General features: G+C 40.3%; 1 protein-coding gene and 1 long non-coding RNA gene across 5 annotated transcripts; one reads left to right on the forward strand and one right to left on the reverse strand.

Moving 5' to 3' along the window:
* Window positions 1-44: 44 nt before the first annotated feature.
* On the reverse strand, window positions 45-13,049 carry kcnj12b (potassium inwardly rectifying channel subfamily J member 12b). Of its 4 annotated transcripts, none has more exons than XM_077502648.1 (3): window positions 12,963-13,049; window positions 12,483-12,881; window positions 45-1,708 (listed from the first exon to the last, which is right to left on the reverse strand). In XM_077502648.1, the coding sequence occupies exon 3, from the start codon at window positions 1,615-1,617 to the stop codon at window positions 337-339; it is 1,281 nt and encodes a 426-aa protein (XP_077358774.1). In that variant the 5' UTR covers window positions 1,618-1,708; window positions 12,483-12,881; window positions 12,963-13,049; the 3' UTR covers window positions 45-336. The 4 variants fall into 4 exon arrangements, with proteins under 4 accessions (XP_077358774.1, XP_077358766.1, XP_077358782.1 ...); XM_077502640.1 differs by having other exon boundaries at window positions 12,483-12,708; window positions 12,788-13,024; XM_077502656.1 differs by lacking the exons at window positions 12,483-12,881; window positions 12,963-13,049 and adding an exon at window positions 5,007-8,109.
* A 6,171-nt stretch (window positions 13,050-19,220) lies between these two features.
* On the forward strand, window positions 19,221-20,842 carry LOC144004941 (uncharacterized). The gene is made up of 3 exons (XR_013279470.1): window positions 19,221-19,311; window positions 20,270-20,368; window positions 20,721-20,842. It is a non-coding gene; the product is annotated as an uncharacterized LOC144004941 (long non-coding RNA).
* The last annotated feature ends 1,019 nt before the right edge of the window (window positions 20,843-21,861 follow it).

Here is a 21,861-nt window from a genome sequence, read left to right on the forward strand (position 1 = left end):
CAAGTTGCAAAATGTGTTTTTAAAGGTACTAATTGTATGTGAAAAATAATGAAAGTATCAAATTAATTATAGACAAAATATTAACTTTTTAATGCTATAATGGGTTAAATAAGTGAAGTATTCCTTTACGTTCCAACCTGCACTTTTGTAAGTAACTTATTTATACGCATAAATTTCCATTAATTCCAATGGAAAGTTCTCCACTCTTGAAATTCTCTGACTTTTCCATTCCTACAAGCTTGCATTCATGCACACAACAATGCTATAAATAGTCTTTGTGGTATTTTTCTCCATCTGAAGTCAAAACAATCCACTGAAGTTCTCAAAACATCTCATTCAAATCTCCGATTCTATACTGGATGATTTCCGATCACGTCCCGAGCTGCTGCGCTCGTCCAGCAGGGCCGTAGAACACTGCCTGTCTTCGTCTTTGTCAAAGTCTGCCTCCTCCTCCTCGTCCCGACTGATGAACGCCAGCTCGTTCTCGTAGCAGAAGGAGTTAGCGCCTGACGTCGTGAACTTCCTGTCCTCCATGTCCCTGGCACTGCACCTCGGTGTGGACGGCACCTCGAAGGTCTTGTGAAAGTAGGCATAATCTATCCTGTACTGACTCTTCTCCTCGAAGATGAGGGGCTCAAAGCGGTGACCCCAAAGCACCTCCGACGACAGGTAGGAACTGCGCGCCTGCGTGGTCATGGCGGTGGCCTCCACCAGACCTTCGAGTATGATGACAATCTCAAAGTCCGACGTCTCCAGATCTTGTTTGCTGATGCCAAACAGGGGACTTTCCTCGTCGATCTCGTGGATGACGGTGATGGGCGCCACCAGGAAGAGGCGGTCGGTGCCTCTGTCGTAGCCGACGTTCATGTCGATCTGATCCAGAGGGATGTACTCGCCTTCCTCCGTGTAACGAGGCTTGACCATCTGGGCTCGGACGTGAGCCTCCACGATGTGGCTCTTTCTTAGATTGGCCACCCTAAACATGAGGCACAACTTTCCGTCACGCATGGCGATGACCGCGTTCCGGCTGAACAGGAGCGTCTCCGCTCGCTTCTTCGGCCTCGCCATCTTGGCCATGATGGCGCCGATCATGAAGGCGTCGATGACGCAGCCCACGATCGACTGGAAGACCACCATGAAGACGGCGGCGGGACATTCCTCTGTCACACATCGCGCGCCGTACCCGATGGTCGTCTGAGTCTCAATCGAGAACAGGAACGCGGCCACGAAGGTGTTCACCTGCGTGACGCACGGTACGAAAGCGTCATCGTCGGCGCGGCGCTCCATGTCGCCGTGCAGGAGGCCGATGACCCAGAAGGCCAGGCCGAACATTAGCCAGGACACCACAAACACCAGGCTGAAGACCAGGAACATGTAGCGCCAGCGTATGTCCACGCAAGTGGTGAACATGTCGGAAATGTAGCGACTGGACTTGTCGTCCATGTTTGAGAAGTGAATGTTGCACTGGCCCGACTTGCTGACGAAGCGGCCGTGCCTTTGACGCCTGGTGTGGATCTTGCCATTGCCGAAGCTCCCCACGGCCGGCATGCTGGTCAGTCTCAGGCCTTCTTCGTCACTTGATAGGAAACTGTGTTGGTGGGCTCTTCCCACGTTCATGCCTCAGCGAGGACGGCCACGCGGCTTCCACGCAGTCAGATTGACACATACACGACAGGCTGGGCTCCGTCCAATGCAGACTGAAAGCTCTCTGAAAAGAAAAGCAATTTAACCCTTCATGAGGTAATTCATCATGATGTATTAAAACTCAACATTACAAACCGAAACAATCAATCAATACACGTTAAGTGTTTGTTTGTTCACTGGTGTTTACGTCCTCCATGTAAACGAGTTATTGGTCTTGGTCAACTACCGCAGATAATTCTCTTCTATGTTTGGTCAAGCGATGATATTCCTGATTTTGATACAGTAGAATAGTAAGGGTGGATATAGTTAGAAGTCCCCAAACCCAGTAGAAGCTTTTGAGGATCTGGATAGAAAGTGTGACTGTAGGAATTCATTTTAATCACTTGACTTATGATGGCATCAATTAAACCTATGTTAATAATGGGACAGTGGCATCATTAGGTTTCATGAACGGGGAGACTTTGCCCCTCAGGAGATGCAACAATGGACAGATTTAACAAACACAATACTTATACTGTATTCGAAGATGGTCGGAAGTCGGACTTTTCCAAGTTCAAACCAGGAAGTGTGTACGGGAATGCCCCCTTGAACTCGGAAATTCCAGTTGCGAAGTTGGGGGAAAAAAAAGGACCCCGACTTCACTGACGGATTATAAGTGACATCATGCTACAATGGCGACCCCTTTGGAAACACAGACAGTGAATGGTAAAACACAATTTACTCTTTTTTTTAGTATAAAACTGGATAGCTTTCTTCATTCATAAATACTCGACATAACTTCACGTAACGCAACGAACGTGACAGTATGCCGCTCTCTCCCTGCATGAAATTATACAGTGAACTACTGAACTGTATGGAATGCTTATGAAATAAGATAAAAAACAATAAATTAAGCAAAATTACGAGAACGTAAGTTTGCTGCAGGTCAAAATGAGTTTTAAGAACCAAAATAAAAACAATTTACCACTATCCACCATTTTGGTATTTTACTTTCGCCTTGAATGCTTTCAGGTCGGAACTGGGAAAAACCAACTCAGACATATCCGACTTCCGACCATCCTCGAATGCAGCATTAGATTTGAAGTGTGATTTCAGTCTGTTTTATATATATATAGTACACAAACACAGGAAGTATGATTACAAAATGAATCACAAAAGAAAAAACACAAAATACACTTTGTATACAGTATATGCAAAAATCTCTATGCAAAAAAAAAAAAAAAAAATGGACTGAATGTTTACCAAGACTGTATTGTATATGATAAAGTGGAATGTGTCATGATTGTTTTTTTGTGCATGGCATGTCTTTGCTTTCTCCTTTCTCAATATGAAGTCATTGAGTAAATTCTCAGCAAACGTCAGTGTAATAATCATAACAAGAATAATTGCAGCATTATAAAAGTTGAAGGTAGATGCAGTAAAGAAGGTTGCCATAAACGCATAAACCAAACCAGACAAAAACTCCTTGGTGTCATGGTTTGGGTTGGGTTTGGGTTGATTTTGTCACTTTTGTCATGCTTGAGTTTAATTTTGGTTTAGTTTGATTTTGTCCTCATGTTTCTTTAAGTTCTTGTCATGATCTGTGTTTTGTCATATTGTCCATGTGGGCTTCCCCCGTTTCGTAAAAACTGATTATGTCTACCTGTGTTTGCCTACCCCTCCTCTTGTGTCAACCAATCAGCACCCTTTGCCACTTGTCTTGCCCAGCTGTGTCTCGTGTCAATTAGTGTGTGTGTGTGTGTGTGTGTGTGTATTTAGTCTCTTGTCTCTCCTCTGTCAGTGTTGATTCATTATTAGTTTCTCCTGAATTGCTGCCGTATTTTTGCCCTGTAGTTCCTCCCAAGTTTACCTTCCTGGAGTTTGTTTGTTTGTTGTTGTTGTTTCTGACTAGTACCTCGTTTACCTCCTTGTTTTCGTTCTATTAAATCCCTTTTTGACTTCACCTCTGCCTCCTTGCCTTGCTTCGTCGCATTTGGGTCCTCCATCACATCCATGCTCCACCATCTTTGACACTGGCAGGTCAGGCAGGTGGGTGTGGCTGGTAGTTGACGGAACACACCTGGGCTCAATGAGCTAATCAACCCTCTCCATAAGAAGCCTGATCTGCACCTAGGATCTTGCCAGAGAATTCCATCTCATGTATTAGCGTCACAGAAATTTCCCATTAATAGTTTTTGGCGTATAACCTGATGTTACCACAAAGTTTTTGTAACCCGTTTGCCTTGGAACTTTGTTTTGTTATAGTTTTCTTTGTGAAGATTCTCCAGCCAGCCCACCCTCTGATTGCCTGCCTCTAGAGTATTTTTGTTTTTACCTGACCTTAGAAAATAAACTGTTACTGATTTTTTACCACTTGTCGCCATCGCTGCATACCGGGGTCCAACCCAGACAAATCCGAACAGATTGGATTGAATCATGACACATGACAAGGGCTGTCTACCTTTCATTAGGAAGTAAAGGGGTAGCCACAGATTTAATTAAGATTAATTTATTAGATGAATGTTTCTTTAATTTCACTTAATACTTTAAATTGAGACTGTTTCTTACTTTCTTTTTATGCAACCAAATCATTTAGAGCACTTAAGAACATTCTAGAGAGGCTTCAGCCGTTGGAGAGTCAATTTGCTCGTCAACGCTCATGAATCAAGAAGTGGCCTTCTAACTCAGGGTTTCTCCAAATTTTGGGGTCCAGGTACAGCTTACTGCCCTGCCATTGGCTGGTGACCAGTTCAGGATGTACCCCGCCTACTGCCCGAAGACAGCTGGGATAGGCTCCAGCACTGATTGGTGACGGCAATGATGTAATTATTTTTGACCACTTCAACTATTATGTAATAGAATGGAACTATTTATCCATCGTTGCTAGCTGACATTCACTGTTTTCCGACGAGCTGGTTTACAAAAGCGCTGTCACTGTTGTCAGATTATAAATCAGTTGCCACTCAATATGGTTGCTATATTTAGTGACATTTCCAACCTCTCTAGCCCTATTTAAAAAAAACAAAATGACGAGCGACTTTAATTCCTGCTAAGAAACCGACAACTGCGGGATCATTATCACTGTTTTCCATGAAGGCGAAAGCGGATTTCATTACATTGAGCATTACCAACGACAAGGTCTCTGTTACCCATATTGACCGCTGCAAATCTCGCTGGACTCGCTAACGTCACGTCCGGCTGAGTGAACGCTGGTGTGTTTTTTGAACGCCACTATTCCTCCGTGACTTTGTTGGAAAAGTGTGAACTTTGGAAAGTTTCAAGAAGACACTAGAGACTGCACAAGGCGACTGCATTGTTCCCCTAAAACGGACCGCGTGGTGACACCCCCCCACGCCGTTCAAGACGAATATGTCTGCACTTACCCCACCGACGACTTGCGACCACTGCATCCACCTGTCCCAGACCATTGTCGAGCTTCAGGAACGGATCTAAACGCTCCATAAAATCCGTGACGATGAGAGGTTCCTCGACTCCATGGTTATACTTGGTGCAGCCTCTTCTGCTGCACCTGGCATCGAATTGGACTCCACAGTGCCCGTCCAACCTGTGGAAGACGGCCGTTGGAACGAGCTTGGGGCCAAACCTAAAAGAGTAGGGCGTGTTTCTCTCACTCCGAGTCCTAACATCCAGTCCTCCACTCCCCACTCCGACTGGCAAACTGCCCATAATAACAGGTCGAGGATATCGCCTCCTCTTCCCGATCCGTTGAATCCACGCGATATCCAGCTCTCTAACCGTTTGGGGGTCTTCCATGAGGAGGACTTCCCGCCGCTTGACCGCCATCATGGGTCGGGGAGCCGGGACCAGAGGGGAATCAGCCGCGCTCTCCCGGAGCCCGTCCAGCGCAAGGCCGTCCGCGGTCTCCGTGTTCGCCGTCGGCAGCCGGATCCGCAGTGACCAAGGCTACACCCGCCGTGACCAAGGGTAGCCGCAACCGGAGGGGAAATAAGCCGCGCTCTCCCGGAGCCCGTCCAGCGCAAGGCCGTCCGCGGCGTCCGTGCTCGCCGTCAGCAGCCGGATCCGCCGTGACTAAGGCTACCCCCGCCGTGACCAAGGCTGCCGTAACTACTCGGGGAACGCGACCGGTGAGTCCCACGTCCATGGCTCGTGTCACAGCACCTCCGACCACTCTCATCATCGGAGATTCGATCGTGAGGAACTTGAGAGCGGAATCCACCATCACGCGCTGTTACCCTGGTGCCAGAGTTCGCAATATTTTCGAGCGCTTTCCTAGCTTGTTGGCTAAATTTCCTTATGTTCGGAACATCCTAATACATGTTGGATCCAACGACACTTCTCTCCGTCAGTCCGAACTTCTAAAGCAAGATTTTATTGCTTTGTTGGACGCCATTAAAGACGGTGGGAAACATGTTTTTATTTCGGGTCCGATTCCTACTCTGGGCCGAGGAAGTGAGCGCTTTAGCCGACTTTTGAGCCTCCATTCTTGGCTACAGTCTGAATGCTGTTTTTATAATATGTCTTTTATTGATCATTTTAATTTGTTTTGGGAGCGGGCATCTTATTTTAGAAATGATGGTATTCACCCCTCAATACTCGGTGCTCGGAAATTAGCCGAGAACATTCTTTATTCATTACATGTGTTTCGTCAATGACTAACTGCCCCCTCGGTGTCTGAAGTTCTGTATCCAATTCCTACAATTCGTACAGTCACTACAGTTAGAATGCATACAGATAACAGTTTCCCAATTTCTACTATCACAGGCAGACGCTTTCCCCCCACACACAAACAAAACTGTTTTAACATTAATAATCTTTTATATGTTAACACTTCTTTTAATTGTGACTATGAGCGCACATTCGGCACAAACATTAAATTGGCTGTGCTGAACGTGCGCTCTCTTTTAAACAAAACTTTTATTATAAATGACCTGATCTTAGACAACAACCTAGAAGGTATTCTTCTATCAGACATGGCTCGGCACAGATGCCCCAGTTCTCACCGAGGCTTGCCCATCCAATTTTAACTTTTTATTTTCTAACAGGGATGGTAAACGTGGAGGTGGGACTGCATCCATTTTTAAAGTCACTTTAGCTTCAAGGGAAGTTACTTTTAATACTTATCTATCATTTGAGTATCATGCTTTTGTTTGTAGCGATCCTCCTATTCTCTGTGTTTTAGTTTATAGACCTCCCCATCATTCTCCTTCTTTTATTAGTGAGTTTTCAGAGTTCCTATCGATTTTACTTACTACTTATAATCGAATTTTAGTAACTGGCGATTTTAATGTCCACGTTGATAATATCTCGGACCCATTGTCCAGAGAATTTTTAAACCTTTTAAACTGTCTTGATTTTAAACAGCATGTCACACAGCCGACTCACAACAGAGGACACACTTTGGACTTGGTCATAACCTATGGCCTGTCCATTGGTGTGTCCTCTGTTGTTGACCTGGCTGTGTCCGACCACTATTGTGTATTTTTTAACATCGCCAGTTTTAATCATCAGGATGCCCCGGTGAGAACAGTGAGGAAACGCTACTTAACTTCTGAGGTGGCTGCAAATTTTATTGAGAATCTTAAGAGAATCCCTGCAGACTTTCTACCTGCTTCATGTGATTTTATTGTTGATAATTTTAATAAGAACTTAAGAACAACTTTGGATGAAGTAGCTCCACTTTTAACCAAAACTATAAAATTAAAGACTATTCCCCCGTGGAGAAATGACGAGATTAAAAAATCAAAACGAAAATGCAGGTGTGCTGAAAGGAGGTGGAGAAAAACTAAACTTTCAATACATTATGAAATATTACGTGAACAACTTAAATCCTACAATAAAACAGTCAAACAGGCAAGAATATCTTATTTCTCAAATTTAATCGCAGGTCATTCAAAAGATCCTAAATTTCTTTTCTCCACTTTCGATCTTTTAACCAATCCTAATTTTAAAAAGCCATCACAGACTCCATCAAACACTCTCTGTGATGGCTTTGCAGACCACTTCAGAAGTAAAATTGATGGCATTAGGTCCAGTCTTTTAGTTGATCAAAATATAACTTTTAATAAATATGGACAGTCACTTTTACCTGAGGAAACACTGGAAAGTTTTACCCTGGTTGATGCAAGGACACTTGGTCGAGTTTTCTCCCAGGTCAACCCAACAACCTGCCTTTTAGATCCGATTCCCACATCACTTTTTAAGACATTTTATGGATTTTTTGAGGAACAGATTTTAAATATAGTCAATTGCTCTCTTCAGACGGGTGTCTTTCCTGCCGCCTTTAAAACGGCGGTGGTGAAGCCCCTTCTGAAGAAAAGCAATCTGGACCCCAGCAGTTTTAATAGTTATCGACCTATATCCAACTTACCCTTTTTAAGTAAGATTTTAGAAAAAAAAAATTTTATTCAATTAAATTCATTTTTAGATACAAATAATATTTTAGAGAAATATCAGTCTGGTTTTAGGATGAACCACAGTACCGAGACTGCCCTTTTAAAGATTTTAAATGATATCAGGTGTAATGAAGACATGAAAAAGCTTACAGTCTTGGTGCTACTGGATTTAAGTGCTGCCTTTGATACAGTAGATCACCACATTTTATTAAACAGACTTAGAAGCCTGGTGGGCATCTCTGGTACAGTTTTTAACTGGTTTTATTCCTATCTCACACCGATATTTCTTTGTAAGTATGGATACATGTTCCTCTGGAACCCATGAAATTAAATGTGGGGTTCCCCAAGGTTCAATCTTAGGCCCATTACTTTTTAATCTTTACATGCTTCCCCTTGGGGAAGTCATCAGGAGACACGGCGTCAACTTCCACAGTTACGCTGACGATACACAGCTGTATATCGCCGTGTCACCTGATGACATGGGGCCTATTGATACCCTTTTAAATTGTATTTTAGACATTAAGTCATGGATGGCAGAAAATTTCCTGCAGCTCAACCAGGACAAAACAGAGGTTTTAGTCATCAGTCCTGAAGGTCAGAGAGAGAAACTTTTACCTAAACTACAAGATTTTAAACCCACGCAATGTGTAAAGAATTTGGGCGGCATTTTTGACTCTGAGCTTACTTTTAATCCTCATATTAAAAATGTAGCCAAGATCGGTTTTTACCATCTTAAGAATATTGCCAGAGTCCGCCCGTTTCTCTCACAGGCCAACACGGAGGTGCTGATGCATGCTTTTATTTCTTGTCGTTTAGATTATTGTAATTCCCTGCTCTCTGGTCTTTCCAAAAAGAATATTTCAGTCCTACAGCTCCTTCAGAACTCAGCTGCACGTGTGCTGACGGGGACTGGAGGGCGGGAGCACATTACACCAGTTTTAAAATCGCTGCATTGGCTCCCCGTGCGTTTCAGGATTGATTTTAAGGTGCTTTTATTAGTTTTTAAATGTCTTAACGGCCTCGGCCCATCTTATTTATCTGATTTGCTTTTACCCTATTACCCCTCGCGGCTTCTGAGGTCTTCTGGCAGTGGCCTTTTAACTATTCCAAAGGTGAGGACCAAGACACATGGTGAAGCTGCCTTTAGCCACTATGGTCCTCACCTATGGAATGGCCTGCAGAGAATATTGATGTTTTTAAGAGGAGGCTTAAGACTTATTTTTTTAGTTTGGCATTTGATTGATCTTTTTTAATTTAATTTTATTTATTTATGTTTATTATTGTTATTGTTATTATTATTATTATTATTATTATTATTATTATTATTATTATTTTTATTATTACTTATAAATTTTTTTTATCCCCTTTTATTTATTTAACTATTTTAATCTATATTGTCTTGTAGCTTTGTTTTTTATTTATTTATTTTTTCTATCGTGTTTAACTGTTTTCTTTTAGTGTTTAAATCTTTTTATTTGGTAGTTATTAAATTTTTAGCTCCAGTGTTTTCTCATGGGGGAGCCTCCACAGTGAGAGGGATTCTTGGTCTTCATCCATCTCACTGTGGATGAACTCTTCCTGGGTGCCTTTCCTTACAGGGTACTTCTGTGCCCCGCCATGTTGTGGTTTTCATGTGTTTGTTGGGTTTTGGGTGTGTCTGTGGGTACGATCATGGGGATGGGGGGGCTTTTTCTTTCTTTTATTTTATTGTATTATGGATGTCCAGCACTTTGAGTTGCATTTTAAATGTATGAAAGGTGCTATATAAATAAAGTTGATTGATTGATTGTTAATACTTTGCAAAAGCAGTGATTTGTTGGCAGGTTATTCTGAGGTATGTGCCTCCTAGGTATAAATATTTTGCAGCGGTCATATTGGCTCACCTGTACAACTCTGCTTCCAAATACTTTCAGATAAATTATGTTGTATCATTTTTTAAAAAGTGTCTACATACATGTATTGCGACTTTTGCACAATCAGCGCTTTTAATTGGCCCAAAGCAGTGAGCAGTCAGTAATCGTTTTTGTATGTTTGTTTTATTTATGCACGAGTGCAGTGGTTCTCAACCCCGGTCCTCGAGTACCCCTGTCCAGCCTGTTGTCCATGTCTCCCTCAGCCAACACAGCTGAGAATCGTTATCAGGCTTCATGCAGAGCTTGTTGATCAGCTGATCGTTTGAAACACCTGTGTTGACTGTGACATGGAAAACAGGCTGGGTAGGGGTACTCGAGGACCGCGGTTGAGAACCACTGCACCGGTGGAAAATGTAGGGACTTTTTTATAAAATGATACAAAATGATATATATCTGAAAGTATTTGGAAGACCCCCAAAAACTATGGATCCCCACTTTGAGAACCGCTGTCCTCTCTATGGACACTTTCCTTCATTTCGTTTGTTAGCAGTTGGGCCTTGATAGAAGTCTTTGCTCTAGTGAGTGAAACTAGTTTAATATCTCTGCTCAAATGACACTCCAATATTCTCATTATTATTGAATTGACCCTTGATGGGATAAATCCAATAACAAAATTTATATTATATTTGAATATTACCAATTAACAATTATTTTGCAGTGAAAGTACAAAAAAGTAACTGGATATACTGTAAAGATATTTAGCATCCTCCAATGCTTTAAAGTGGAAGTCAATCAATATATATATATATATATATATATATATATATATATATATATATATATATATATATATATATATATATTTATTTATTTATTTATTTAGAATGTTATATTAGATTATATATGTGCCCCCATTAGTCTAAATATGGCATTCTGATTAATATTGTGTTTGTGGAATATGAACTAGCAGGAAATTCACTCGTTTTTATTCCATCTCAGGGGGTGGCCATTTTGTCACTTGCTATCAACTGCAAATTATATCATAGTTGATCATGGCTCAGGTAATGGCCAATCATAGCTCACCTGTTTTCTGAGTTTGGCCAAGTGATGCTCCCAAGCTGAGTCGTTAACCTGAGCACTGTGCAACTGCGGTGCCATTTTCAGTCGGCAGCAAGTGACAAAATGGCTGCCCATGAGATGGCTAAAAATGGGTGGATTTGCTGCTCAATTCATATTCCACAAACACAATATTAATAAGAACGCCGTGTTTATACTACATGTTTGGTTTGACTTGCCCTTTAATGTAGCGAATATGGTTACTTGAGTTTAAACATCTTCAGCTCACAGGCCACATAGGATGGTTGATGATGATTTAATGATCTATACGTTCCCGAGCGGTTTCCTCAATAACAACATTTGTGTTTGTATAGCAATTGATAAAGTCCTCAGAAGATGGATGCATACCGGAGCACCAGTCGAGATGGGAACGTGTGATACAAATGGAAAATAAAGTTACCTTCACTTCAGTGATACGAAATATGTTTTTCTTTTGAACAAGGTACAGGAATAGCCAGCTAATCGAATGCGCTGCCACTTTATGTGACGTATCATCTGTTTCTCACAGCTGGCATAACTATTAAGCTGGAGCCACTGATGAGGCTGTGTGATTCCCTTGTGAGAATGGGCTTGAAAAAAAGATAAGACACCATAACGTCAAACACATACTTTATGCGAGTGCTTTAAGAAAGGAAGAAATGATCAATTAAATCTTGTCCAATATTCAATACTTTTCATCATAATACTTACACTGATATTGTTGCATTTCATTACGTTTTTTTTGTTTTGTTTTGTTTTTTTATTTCACTGCTGATTGGCTGAAGGAAATCATACATTTCTGCCCCCGGTTCCAGATAAAGGATTTAGGCTAATGTTATTACTTGTCTGCTGTTTGGTCATAATTGGACGGTCACAAGATTAAAAGTCAGGGAAGCATGAAATTGAAGGTTTGGGACACCAACCCAAAAGTCATTTATGTTAATGTAGACTAAACTGGTGTTATAAGATTAATTCACTGACTACCTGTCGTGGACTTCCATGAGAATTGCATTCTTTCGTCGTCATCAAAACTTTACTCCATTAAGCTGCAGTGCCCTTAAGGACAGGACTTGAACTGGGTCAGTGCAAGTGCTGCAAGCACATTGCTTTGGCTATCATTTGGTTAAATCATAGCACCTTATGAAAGTCTCAAATGCACCATATGGAGCGTGATCCTTTGTGGCTGCTTAGTTCATCAGTCTGGAGTGGACTACACTCCTTGATTTTTACCATTGTATTGTATTTTCTCCCTGTTCATTCATAGCACTTAATCAGTTCAGTAAATGACTTTATTGAAGTATATTACCAAGTTGAGTTTGTGGATACGTATGTGAGCGACTTCACACTGGCTGCCTCACGCTGCTCTAGTTGCTAAGCGTCAAGATGATGATGATGAGTGAGTGACCGAGGTGCACTGTTATCTAATATATGCTATAATAACAGTCCGCCTGCTGCTGTGATCTTAATTCCAGAGCAGAAATGAATTTAATCCCGTGCTGTTGTGAATAAATGAATACAAAATGTAGAGGCTGCTTACCTTGTGTTGATATCCTGCTGTCTGTCACTTGCAGAACTTTTGGCCAAACTGCTGCATGTTTCTCTGCAGGTTTCCTCACGTGTTCTTTTTGTATTTATTTATTTTTTTTTTTTATTTTTTTTTTATGGGTAGAGCCACTCTATCCTTGTGAGGCAAAAAAGTGCATTGCCACACAACACGTTCATCTCCGTACGTTTGAATGCACCTGTTCGTCTTCCTCTGGTCACTGAGGACAGCATTACAACCACAAGTCCGTAACCAAGTTGCAGCTTGGTTGAGCGCAAAAGAAAACAATTGAACAGTACCTCGGATCAAAGCCGTGAAATCTCCAGCTTGAGTTATTACAAAAAGGTGGACGCCGCTTCTCTGTTGTCCTACATTAAATAGATTTGGGCTTCTCTGAAATACAAAGACAAGTAAAAATCAATCCCTTAAAGATAATTTTGGCATAATCTGTCATCCTCTTCCATATGTCCTCACTTTTGTCAGTTTATCTGCCAAGTCTGCTGCTTCTGCTGAAGATCCTACTCTGTATCCCACATCCACAGAACTAAAGCTCACTGCTCAGCCCTCCCCTTCCACTGTGGCATGGAACGCACTTGGCATTTGGAGACAGAGCGGTCTTACCTTACCGAGTGTGGCACCAGTCAGAAATACTTAAACGTACTTGGTTATACAAGATGAATGTGCACTGATGACCTCGGCGATTATTATGCTGGTTTTGATTAGATGTGGTTATGGCTTGTGTAAGGTATGTTGTTAGGTATGTTGGCTCTGTTGGATTGTATATTAACAACTCATTCACTCTTAGTCATTTTCACAGAAGCAATCCCGTTCGCTCCCGGCTGTTTTACTGAATTTTGATTGATTTTGCAAGGCCCACAGAATATTGTGTTCAATTGCTATAAAAGCATGGAACCTATCAAAAGGAAGATTAAAGTCTCTTCTTTCATCAGGAAAAAAAGTATGTTTCCATCTGTTTCCGTTTTGCAGCAATTAGCATTAGAATAGAGCTAAGTTTAATCAGTTTTCACAAATCTATTTAAAATTGTAATTCATGTAGCTTTTTTTCTAGATGGCCCTGGTTGATATCCTTTACTCTGCTGCCACCTGCTGGCCGTTTGTGTAATAACTACCATTTCTGCAACCGTTCTTTGCACTTGAGAGGCTGCATCAAAGCCTTCTGTATGCTTTAGCATAAAAAACAAAACAAAACAAAAAACGTATAAATACGTCTTTGGGACACTTAAAACATAAAAAAAAAAGCGATTTTACACGTTATTGGGAGCAACTGAGTTAAAAACCCTGCGAAGCAAATCAGAGATTTTGAATATAATTGCCGAAAACATTGAAAACTATGTAGGACTGAATTGTGGAGATATTGGGGCCTATTTTTGTTCATGGAGAAAATCAATCACAAAGTGGAGTTTAACTGCGAGGCATAGGTGGAGTCTCTTTTCTTTTGGTGTTTTCATAGATGGATGAAGCTCGAAAGGGGTGTTTCAAAAATAGGGGGGAAGCAGAGAACCGCCCAATCACAGTGAATCACAGACTCATTTGAATATTGAAAAATTCTACACACTGTCCCTTTAATGGAGATGTCGCTAATACTGTGTTTGGTTAGTAGTGCAACCTATTTGTGAAGAAGTAAAAACTGATCAGATTTGTAAAATTCTTGATGAGTTTTACAAGATAGTTTGAGGATCTGACCTGATCACATTGAGCAGTGCACAGACTTTCACACAGCACTGTGCGTGAGCATGTTAATGCAACATTTGCCCAAATCATGTCAAGATGTGTCTTTTTTTTTTTTCTTTTTTTTTTTTTTTTCTTTTTTTTTTTAGGTCAAAATCCGTCACATTTTGACATTATGGACATTTTTGGCTGCATGCATTTTTACACTAGATAATTTATCTTAATGAGTGAAAAAGCTCATGTGTCGACTTTATTTACATATTGTCACTCTCTTAAAATAATTTGCCTAAGTCGTTGTTTTTTTGTTTTTTTTGAAGAAAAAAAAATGATGCAAATGGTCCAATTTTTTGTGTTTCCTGAAAAATCTGAAAAAAAAAGACTATTTTTAAGAAGGCGATATATGATCTATAATTAAAGTGCTGCTGTGTGCTTGTAAAAGCGATGGTCTCAACTTGTAAATGGGTTAGAAATCCTGTCAATATTTCGCAGATCCGATATGGGGGTTACAGCCATGCAGCGGAACACACCCTGCAAGTTATTTAAAGTCTGCAAAGTGGGCCAGCCTGGACCCCGCTCGGGACTTGGGCTGCATTTGATCATATTGATCACCTTTCAAATGGATAGCACACACAGTTACACAGTTCTGTTGCAGCTGCAGTGAGGGCATGTTGTGGTTTGAACTGTGTCAATCATGTTTATGTTTTAGTGGTCAGAAGCACTGTTTGGATTCATATGACAGGTATACAACAACTATTATGTAAGACTCAACCATCTGTTTAAGCCCATCTGAGCAGATCTCATGCTGGTCGTGGTTTTTTTGCTGCGTATCTCTGTACTTCATTTTTTGCTATTGTTCTATTTTATACACTCTCTCGGCACTTCATTAACTTTTCATTTACAAGATATATTGAACTTTCAATGTTCAATGCATGTACAAAGATGTTTCAGATTTTTCCATTTGTCTCTGTGAAAGAGGGATTACTGAAACAATATGTTTACGATTATGTTTGTGGTTTCTAATATTCTTGTAGTTTTATTTGGCAGCAAAGCTGAGCTGATAGTGTTTTTGTTTTTTTTTGTTGAGTATCTCCAGCTCGTAAAAGGGAATCCATGAAAAAGTGTATATCTTGACACTTTAATGTTTTCTTTCAAATTTTAAATTCACTGTTCTTATTTGACAATACTGAGGAAGCACTGTCTTTTGTACGAAGCTTATATAATTTCCAGCATAATCTAGAGCATGGAGAAACTACTTATACATAAAACATTTATGTATGCCAATATTGATAAAGCCTATGACTAATTTGGGACATGGAGGTTGCTGTCAACATGTAAAAAATAATTGTGGCAATCGCACACTTAATATCTATTAACACAAGTTGCTGGCATGTCTAGCTAGTAGATTCAACAAACAAAACATCTGGAAAGGGTATGACTAATTTTGGATTAATTGCTCAATGTGGCCCTTCCCTAAGATTCAGATTCGAACAACAGAAAATTTGTGACTTTTTCCATTTCATGTTTGTATTTGTAGCATTGTCTAACTAAAATTATGTGCTCAGTAATTTAGCCAGAACAACAAACAATTTATCGGAAGCAGCCATCTTTGTTGTTGACGTTTGCTTCAAAAGCTTTGAGGTCGGAACTAGGAGATTCCAAGTGGGATTTGTCGAACTTCCCACCTTTCTTGAATGCTTCATAAATACAAACAAACTGATGAGACAATGAGAAACAGCCGATTGATCGATGAGAACAGGTGGACACAATAACTTAATGAGACAAACATGGGAAAAAAGGGACACAAGGAATACTTGACAACTAAAAATCCAAATTAAATCACCATAAATACGGAACATGACATTACAGTTGTGAGGTTCTGGGCTACTAATGATAGCTACGAATACAATAAACTAACTCAGTATTTTAGTATGTTTATCTGTCTATGTGAGTGCTTGAAAACAAACCATTTTTGTTTGTTTGCCTTGGGAGCGAGTTGGCTCTTTGACAGCACTTCCCTAAATATCAATCAGCCTTATCATCCTCCATGCTGAGGTTGGAGATGTCAGAGGCTGCCAAATGTATTTTTTGCTTCTGGTGAACATTGTAGGACTTCCATCCATTGTCATGGTAACACTGGGACGATGCATGTGGGTCACACGGGCGTGTAAGGACCACATGTCTATGCTCAGCCCCTGTCCGTATACGCATTCGGGGCCACGCAACTGGAATGTGTTGCTTGTTGCAGTCATTGATCTTTGCATGACTAAATAGGACATTTATTTTTGTAGCCTGTGCAGGTGCACCTGTGTGCTGGTGGTTCTGTACCAGCCAATGATCAGTCATGAGGCCCGGGAGTTTTTGTGGGCCAGCTCAGCTCAGAACAAATCCCTCGGGCGTGCATAAACAGAAGTACGTGATGTCACACACGCATTGGGAATGCAGAAAAACAGCTTTGAGTTGGGTGACAATTGGAACAGGCATTTGTGCTCATTATGTTTGCATCAACATATCAATATGAAGAGAACTGCAAATAAAATAATAATAATAATTATAATTAATAAATAATTATTGCATGACGAGGAAACTCAACTTTGAAGGTGCTGCACCTTCAGCACATTCACCTAATTTAGCTACATGACAGATTTAAAATATACCTCTAAAAACAGCTTACAGTGCTGTTCTACATGACTGCAAACTACAGTAAAACTCAAAAATAAAGCGTACAACAAAAGTCAGTATTTGGAGGAGCCAAACATGTTTTACAGCAGTAATCATCATATACACTATACATAGTAAGAAAAAATGGGCATTGACAATATAAATCATTTGAATATCATTTAAAACAGTTGTGCACCATTGTGGGCGTGAACACAGCAGACTAGCTTCCTGACCAATGGAAGCAGCTCCTCTCATTCGGTTTAAAATCAGCATGCGACAGGCAGACATCTTTGAGATTGCGGAAGACGAATTAGACTTGCTACTCACAAAATCAAAGTGCATAAAATACATCTATAAAGAACTACAAGGAGACCGTCACGGGTGGATGATGTAAAATTGGACAGGGCGATCACAGATCACCGCTGTGGAGTGGAGACGGCATACCCCATCGTTTGTGTCCATGGGTTTATTTCGCAAAGGAGGTTCAACAAACTGTGAGATTAACCCTGAACAATGAGTTGACATACCCTCAGATGGGAAACTCTGCATTTTGAATTCCAGTCCAGCTGATTCCAATTAGTTATATCAAGGCTGAGTAGTCTCACCTGGACTTTAATAGACCGCCTCAATGGAGCCCCGATTCGTCGAGTCACCATGGCAACGGGGAAACCGAGCTCAGCGCCGCCCTCTGCTTCCGTGTTTTTTATTTATTTTATTGCCCCTTTCAACTGAACATCTTAATGTGATCATATCTCGAATTTGAACATGCCTTTATTTAAAAAAAAAAAAAAAAAAAAAGAAAAAAAAAAGTGCAACACCGCAGCGGCTACCCAGAGAGGAAGGCCTGGAAGAACATTGATGCTCCGGTCAATGTGTAAATTTAAATGTATAGTCCTTTGCAATCACAATATTACAGGGGAAACCTGTTGAATGATAGCTCATTAATTCATTTCATGTAGGTGCAATCCTGCAAGGGAGAAGCGCACTTGATGCTTGACGCGTATGACTACGTCTGGTTATGTTGCAAATGTAAGGACGAATTAAGTTGTGCATGTAAGGTGATGGACTGTGATGTGAAATGCGGTACTGCTCAGATAGGCGGAAATGCCAGATCTACGCAGTCTGATAACATTCTCAAAACGAATATTTAATTCCCTTCATAAATAGGTTCATTGTCAAAATGACATGCCATGTTGGTGACAAAAGTGGACTTAGGCTACAGGCGTATTTACGCAAAAAGTCGCCGCAGCGGACTGAATGAATGAGGAAATGAATTGTCGTGTGTGGCTGAAAGGAGGCCGGTACATGGAAAAACTCGAGGTTCATTGTGACAAACCTGCTACCGACCAGGTTAGGTTGATGGACCATGTTACTATGCTAACTGACCGAGAGCTTGAATGACCTCTTTTTTTATGAAACAGGCTAGTTACCTCTTATCCTCTGGTTTCAGTTACCTCGCTTTCTGAAATGAGTTACCAATATTCAGGGTTTCTTTACCCAGGTTTCTCGCTAAACCTGCTTTGTGAAATACACCCAGCTGTGCCACAAACCAAGGAGGGTGTTTAAAAAATAGACATATAATCATGATAATGACAAATAGAGAATGCAATTTCTCCAGAAATTGCATGTGAAGGCTGAAAGGCTGAATGAAAAATTGTGGAATGGTTTATATTAATGATATTGAATATTGTGGAGTGATGTAAAATGACCTGGAATGAGCTGAGCATGTTTTTTTGTTTTTTCTTTGGCTTATGAACATTTTTTTTAACTTTGTGAATGGCTTAAATGATCTGATGTAAAGTGGTATTTAATAATGGGTTTTTCTTTGTTAATATGCTGGTCCATCAAAACATGTCTACACGTGAAACTCATCCTTGGTTGCAAAAAAGCTTTTTGCCCGCTGCCAGAGCCAACAGATAAAATTGTGCTGCCATTCTCGGACATGTGTGATTTCTGGTATCTGATTCTGTTAATCATTCTGTACTGCTTGAAAGATTACGAAATCTGAGAGCCGGGTCACTTTGGTTTACTAGAAATCGCTTTGTTGGGCATGCAGCCAGTGAGCGTTGAGGCTCTTCTTCTATTAGACCCGTGACTACTTCTTAAAGGTGTCCCGCAGGGTATATACCAAGTCAGACACCTCAATAGTTACAAAACAATATAACCCATGCTAACCCTAAAAACTCTGCCCATTTGCACACAATTGTTTTTCTGTGTATTCATATCATCAAAGTACAATAGGTTGGAACCAATCTCATGACTAATAATTTTTTAAACGCATGCCAAAAACATGTTTACATAAGTCTGCAAATAAGTTGAGTAAGAGCATAAACTGAACTGTATAAAAGACCACTTTTTAATGAAATGAACATTGACTGAAAAACCCCTGAATTGATCAGTTGACGACAGGCTACTGTGTTGAATAACATGAAGTGGTTGGTCTTGGCTTTAACCGTCGCACTGCTCACAGCTAGTGGTGAGTAAAAAAAAAAAAAAAAAGCTTTTTATTAGAGCTGTCAAATGGTTATTTTTTTTTTATCAGATTAATCACAACTTAGAATTTTGATTAATCACAATTAATCGCTTAATTAAAAAGGCTTGTTTATCAACATTTTTTGCCCGCCAAATTTAGAGCGCCTCCTTATGTGCTAATTCATTCTACATTTAATGTTATGAGGACGACTTCAAAATATTTTATCCACTGCACACGTTCATCCTCCTCTTTTTCTAATCAGTTAATTACTTGCATAATTAAAAAAAAAAAATACCCCAATAGATTGAACAAATTCTGAATGTCATACGTAAACATTTATAAAATGCTTTACTTTAATGCATGTAGTTATGTTTATTGCTCAAACACAACCTGTGCTAACTTTAACATAACCATCAGACAAAGGATCATCTGCGGTCAAAATTAATAGTGTGATTAATCTGCGTTAATAAATGATTAATGTAATAATTTTGTTGTGATTAATCAATGAGTTAACACGTTAACTTTGACAGCACTAATATATATAGAACAATTTGAAAAATTTTCTTTCTTTTTTTTTTCATCCCCTTGTTTTTTTTCCTTCCAAAAATGAGTATTATTCACGGTATTATATAGTAATTTTAACAAGAAAAAAGTCTTTATATTAGAAGACAATGGTCCTAATATTATTACCTCCAACATCTCGTAATTTCACAAGAATAAATCCACAATATCAAAAGAGAATAGAGCTGTAGTATTACAGGGGGAGTCACATTTTATGAGGCTAGAGAAGACCTAAGAGAAGAAGGATGTATGTAGTGAGGGAAGAGAGAAGATAGGCTTCAATGGAAAAGGATGACACATTGTGGCGACGGCTCACGGGATAAGCCCCCCTAAAAGAGAAGGATTTTCAACTTGTACCTTCCCCACCCTCCCCAAACCCCAACCCTACCCCTCCCCTCAGGTGACGCTCTGGAATGCACTTCGTGTGTTCACGTGATGTTCTTCTGTGTGCCTCATGCCGAACAGTGTGAACCGGGCCAAGTCTGTCGTTACAAATCAGGTGAGTAGCTCATCTTTTGTTTTAAAGGGGAGTTTGCCATTGTCAACAAATTACAACAAAAACGTGTATTCATAATTTATGGAATCAGACAAGATGACCTAACAAGTAGCACACAATAACAATGAGCAGTGTCATTTCTGGCCCCATCTTGTGCCTTGTACCAATGATTGCCATCCAGTAAGTCATATGCCTTCTGTCTGTGATTGGTTGTTTTTTGCACTGACTGACAGGGTGTCATTCAAGTTAGAACCACCACTGTGTCCACAATAATAAAATAATAATAATTGATTCATTGTAATGAAATAAATGCAATACTGATATTGTCACCTATTGTGCATTCTCTGTCTAGCAGTTGGCACAGGTGAGGAATGTGTATATCCGTGAATGGGACAGCAGACAAACCCCCAAAGCAAAGTGCTCCAAAATGGACAACTTGTTTCAATAATAACCTCATTAAAAGGATTTGGAAAGCATTTAAAAAATGTTCAAGTGGTCATTTTTTTCTTACATACTGTGTTACAGTAAACATGACGTGCACATTCTAAAAATCTTGACTTGCTGAAAGTGCACTGCTTTTTAGATAGCGCTTTCACTACACCATATGGTGCCCAAAGCGCATTCATTACAATGCCTCACATTCACCCATTCACATACACAGTCACTCACCAGTGGTCAGCTGCTGCCATGTAAGGTGCTGCTAGGTCCACTGGGAGCAAATCGGGGTTAGGTGTCTTGCTCAACGACACTTCAAGATAGTCACCAGGGATGATGATCGAACCCACAACCTCACGGATGGGAGAGCACCACTCTACCACCGAGCCATGCCGCCCCCAAACTGCTATCCTGTTGGGTCATTGACGAGACTGGCTTCTTCACTTTAAACCACAAAAGCACTTCATCAAACACACATGCACTGGGGATGCCTGTAATCAAGTAACCTATGTAGAGGTATGACAAAAAAAAAAAAAAAAAAAAAGAAACAAAATCAACACACACACATACTCACGCGCATGCACACGCACACAAAAACAACAAAGCTCTTGAAGACAGCTGGCCACAATAGTCGCCCCTTCTTTGAAAACTCTATTATTTATAACTGTACTTGTAAATATACATATAAATAAGTTCGTAGTTTGTGGTTGGATATGATTACAATGTGGTAAACTGACATAATTTCCCAAATTAATTAAACGATGTATGTTAGTTGAACACATTTTAATTATGTGAATAGAATACAATATTTTCATTGTCAATATATGTTGTACAAAGAGAAAGGAGATGTGCAATCAATGTTCAGGGACTCTTGCTGACACTTTTTTTTTTCTCCAGATTTTATTTTATTTATTTAAATCTTGCCCTTACTGTGTGCAGAAATCAGCTCATAGTCTATCTTTAGGTTGTCACTGGGTCTCCCAACAAAACAAAGAACTAAAATTGGTCCAACAATTCCACAAGGATATACAAATCAAGGTCCTGGAGTGGCCCGCGATCCT

Source organism: Festucalex cinctus, chromosome 1 (assembly GCF_051991245.1).
Source record: "Festucalex cinctus isolate MCC-2025b chromosome 1, RoL_Fcin_1.0, whole genome shotgun sequence".
Taxonomy (NCBI): Eukaryota; Metazoa; Chordata; class Actinopteri; order Syngnathiformes; family Syngnathidae; genus Festucalex; species Festucalex cinctus.